We start from the raw sequence: 4,487 nt of genomic DNA on the forward strand, positions 1-4,487 counted from the left end.
CTGAAACAAAATTAAATAGTTTTAGATCTAATTTTACCAGGCTGAACTAGGCTGCAGATTGATTTGCACGGACTCTAGTAGAGAGTAGCGCGGGGCCCATCTCTGAGCACGTCCGGCCGGCACCGCGCTCCACCCGCCCCGCTCGGCGGCACAGTGGGGGCAGCCCGCCCTTCCCAGCGCAGGCTCGTTCCGCGACCGCCCTCCCCAAGCACAGCCGAGGCGGGCACGGCCCCGGAGCGGTCTGCTCAGACGCCCGTCCACGCGGACCCGAGGGCTGCCCCTTCCCTCTGCAGGAAGGGGGCGCCTGGGGCCCCGTGTCCTCCGTTCGGCCTCCTCCTCTCTGCCCACCACACACCGCCCTCGCTCTTTTCCAGAATTTTCTTCTCTTCCTCGACCAGCTATGCTCTGGCTCCTCTCCCCCTTGTGCTCCAGGGCCAAGTGGAGGCAGACAGGAAAGCAGGGCGGCTCCAGCCCCTCCCAGGACAGGCTGCATGGGGCCCGGTCCCGGGGACGCCTGCCCTCCCTGCCCGGCCCCCCTGACGGCAGCACCTACCTACTCTCTATCTCTCTGTTACGTATGGTCCCGATCTGGGACATGAGTGCACCTCCCTGGTTGGCCGTGCCCCAGCCATCTCGGTGACGGCACATTGGGGCCAGTGCACCCCCGACAGTGCCACAGAGCCCGGAACACAAGGGGCGGGGCTTGAGAGCACCCCCGCAGCACCACTGAGCATTCGTGAGTCACAGCAGAGGTGAAGAAGCCCCGAGACCCCAGCAGCAGGGCTAGATGGCCAATCAGAGCTCGGTCAGCGAGGAGGGAAGCGCCACCCCGTAAGGAAAACCAGCGGCAGGGGGAAGGACCCGCTGACCGGAGCCCTGTGTGCCCAGCACCCACCCACCCCGTGCAGTGCGCCGGTCTGCAGCCACGGGGTCTTATCCTGGGAGCGGGTGCCCGGTCTGCCCGTGTGACCCACATCTAGCCGAGGGACGGGCAGCACTGACGAGGGCGATGCGGGGCCCCACCCAGAAGACAGGGCGGGGGCACCCGGCAGCTCAGCTGGTTAGGGGTCCGGCCCTTGATTTCAGCTCAGGTCATCTCTCAGTTCATGAGTTTGAGCCCCGTATCAGGCTGCACTGACAGCTTGGAGCCTGCCTGGGGTTCTCTCTCTCCCTTTCTCCCAAAATAAATAAATACACTTTAAAAAAAAAAAAAAAAGAATGGGGAGTTCTAGACTGTTCTAGACTGTTCTGGGGGGGTGTCCCAGGCTTTGGAGCGTAGCATGTGCTCCGTGACCCTTTGTTGACTCAGCAGATGGTGGAGTCACTGAATGACGGTCTGAGTCTGAGTGGCCTGGACCGTCCAGGACGGCACCTGCCTCGGGACCCCACCACGTGTGGCCATCATAGGTGACCTCACTCATCAGACCAGCAAAGTGCCACCTGGGTGTGATGGGCTCAGGTCAGCCTCGTGTGGGCTGCGGGACAGACGAGCTGTTAGCTTGAAAATAATAAATACTATTTACATACGTCAGCCAGGAGCGCCATTCTAGAGGAAATAATTAAATTTAGACTTGCAAATTCAAATACTAACGCTGTGACCTGCTCTCGAAACAACTGCTTAGTGATCAGTGTTCTATCTTCGGTTATTAGAACATGTAATTCTTAGGAAGAGATGAAAAATTAGCCAAGTTTCAGACAGCATTGAAGACATTACTGTTGTTGACACTGGGGCTCCACGAAGTCGGCGGAGGACAGGCCCCACCAGGGACCTCTGTGACCTCTTCTCGTTCTCAGACGAACTCCCTCGAGAACCTTAAATAAAAACATAAGAAACAAAATAGAAACAACGCTAGATCCAGGTGACTTGAGTGCTGACAGCCCAGGAAGCTGAGGAAGTCACTTGGGTCCCAGACGTTCTGACTTGGTCGTCGTGTTCGAACCGTCACTGCTGACCTGTACTGACGTGTGCCTTGTCGGGACGGTGCTGTGTGCCGCCCGGACATCTCACTAAAATCTGACCCACACCCCTGACGCTTCAGAGACGAGGGGTGGAGACCCAAGGAGGCCAGGCAGCTGGGCAGGCAGCCTGTGGACCCGCGGGGCTTATGTGCGGCCGGTGAGACCAGCACACGGAGGGGCGAGAGGCGCTGTTCTGCAGACGCGTGGGCACAGCCCAGCGTGGGGTGTGGGCAGCGGACCCCGGAGGGGAGCGCGTCACAGGAAGGACCGCGGGGACAGGCTGGCAGCTGGGATGTGTGACCTCGCCACTGTCTCCCCAACAAGCACCGGAACCCCCATGACTAACGTGGTCCATCACCGAGCATCATGCACGTGAGAGGCATCTGGTCGTCACGGTCACTCCTGGTGGCCTGGAGCCCAGCCTCCATGTCAGACCTCATGGCCAAGGCAGCATCGTCCGCTGCCCTGCCGGGCCTTCCGGGGGGACTCAGAGAGGACTGCTGGTCTTGGAGAATGACAGTCCCCTTGGAAGCCCTGTGTGGCCATCTTTGTAGACTGTCGCCACCCCAGAGGGGCCCTGACCGCACACCTTGGAGGTGCCGCGACCTCACACACTCGGGAAGCAGAGCCTGGGGCTGGGGCTCCTCTCCTGCCCACCGTGCACCCGACACCCCGCCTGCCCCCCCTCTGCCGCACACGGACGTCCAGACCAGCAGGGACCAGGAGGCCCCGTGCTCCCTCCTCCCTGCCGGACCCTGGAGGACCTCATCGGGCGAGTGGCTCAGCCAGCGGTTTGAAGGACAGACCGACGGGGCATCAGCACGGAGACCTGGGGGCGCCCCGGGAGCGCCAGCACCGGTCCCGGGGCGAGGAAGCCGGTGAGTCTGGTGACTCGGGCTTCTGCTCCCGAGCCCTGGGCGGCAGGTGCGCAGCGGGTGGGAGAAACTCCTCGCCCCTGGGGCAGACGGCCTCCGATGCGTCTGCAGCAGTCGGCACCACGTCTGACAGGCGGGCTCCGAGAAGGAGAAGGCCTCCAGGTCGCCGCGGGCAGTGACAGCTCCGTCTGCGCGCAGGACACACGCTGTGACAGCAGCAGCGGGCACTCGCTGCTGCTCATCACGCAAGACAGTCGCAGTGCCGGGGCCGCTCCTGGCCCAGAACCCCGACGGGAGGGAGGACTCGCGGGCACTGACGGTGGGAGCGCCGGCGAGAGCAGCCCGGGCCACACGAGCATCGCGATCGGACGCCACTGCCTTGTGCGTGGGGCGGGGCCGCGAGGCCACAGGCGCGGCGCCGTCAGGGTCCCCTGCGCTGCGGCCGCATGCATACAGTAGCCACACGCCGGGGCGCGAGTGCCGTGCTAGAGCCTGCCGAGTGACAGATCAGAAGGCACCGGCTCCCTCAGTCATGGAGCAGAGCCCCACCCCCCCACCGCTGTCTGTTCCCCGCTCGCTGGAGACGCGGGGAGGTGACACGTGGCTAGAAGGTCTGTGACCCAGGGGAGCATCTGTGGAGGCCTGTGAACCAGTTGAAGAGTGAGAATCCTCCTTGCTTCACCTGTCTGTGCGGGCCCTCAACTGATTGGGTGAGGCCCACCCTCATCCGGAGTTCTCTGCTCTGCTCCGTCCTCTGATTGGAACTCTGGTCTTGACCAGAAACCCCCTCACAGATGCATCAGAGTCCTGTGTGGCCACATATCTGGGCGCCCAGGGCCCAGTCAAGGTAACACATACAATTAACCAGCACAAATGTGTGCCGCGTGGTGTTTCTATAGAGGACTGGCTGTCACCTGACAGATGTGCCCTGTGGGGCTCAGGAAACCCGGCGACCTTGTGTCAGACGTGGATGCGTGGGTGAAGCTTTCTCTCACTCAGAGAAGCAACCGTTCAGGGTGGCTTTCCAGCGTAGACAGGGTGGGAGGTGTGACAGGGGGAAGAAGGGTCTGGGCCGGAGAAAACTAATCCAGGAGACCTTTTCATAAGATGGAAGAATAAAATGTAAAATAGCAGAATAAAAGCATTTGGTTTAGCATGCTTCCAAAGAAGAGAGGATGTTATGAAAGGAAACTCAAGGACATGTAAGGAACCATGAATACTGAAGAGGGACTTGGGGCCACCTGTCTGTGGGGACAAGAAACCCGGACCAGGGTGACCTGTGTGCGTATTTGCAGAGTGTTACACTCTCCTTGTACCTGCGGCTCCCCAGCTGCAGTCCTCCGAGCGCCTGTCAGCTCTGCGCGGTCACGTTTGTACCCGGTGAGAACTTCCAGCCTCGAGACGGCTCTCCCACGGAACTCCTGCCCAGGGTCGCCGCCCTACCGTGTCTTGTAGATGCGCACACCTACTCCCTGCTCCTCGGAGCCAGGAGAGCAGACGCACTCCGGGCACCGTCTGCTGAGGGCAGGGGGCTCCGATGCGCGTCCACCTGGATGGGGGGCTCCGATGCGCGTCCACCTGGATGGGGGGGCTCCGATGCGCGTCCACCTGGATGGGGGGCTCTGATGCGCGTCCACCTGGATGGGGGGCTCT

General features: G+C 61.8%; 1 protein-coding gene across 1 annotated transcript in view; it reads left to right on the top strand.

Annotated features, from left to right (window-relative positions):
* The first annotated feature begins 2,933 nt into the window (after positions 1–2,933).
* The window catches only part of ADARB2 (adenosine deaminase RNA specific B2 (inactive)), a 134,194-nt gene continuing 132,640 nt past the window's right edge, over positions 2,934–4,487 (top strand). Inside the window, exons 1-2 of the mRNA XM_029955600.1 lie at positions 2,934–3,215; positions 4,130–4,214. Coding sequence (XP_029811460.1) covers positions 2,934–3,215; positions 4,130–4,214 — 367 coding nt within the window. The remainder of the gene's footprint in view (positions 3,216–4,129; positions 4,215–4,487) is intronic.

This window comes from Suricata suricatta, chromosome 10 (genome assembly GCF_006229205.1).
Source record: "Suricata suricatta isolate VVHF042 chromosome 10, meerkat_22Aug2017_6uvM2_HiC, whole genome shotgun sequence".
Lineage (NCBI taxonomy): Eukaryota > Metazoa > Chordata > Mammalia > Carnivora > Herpestidae > Suricata > Suricata suricatta.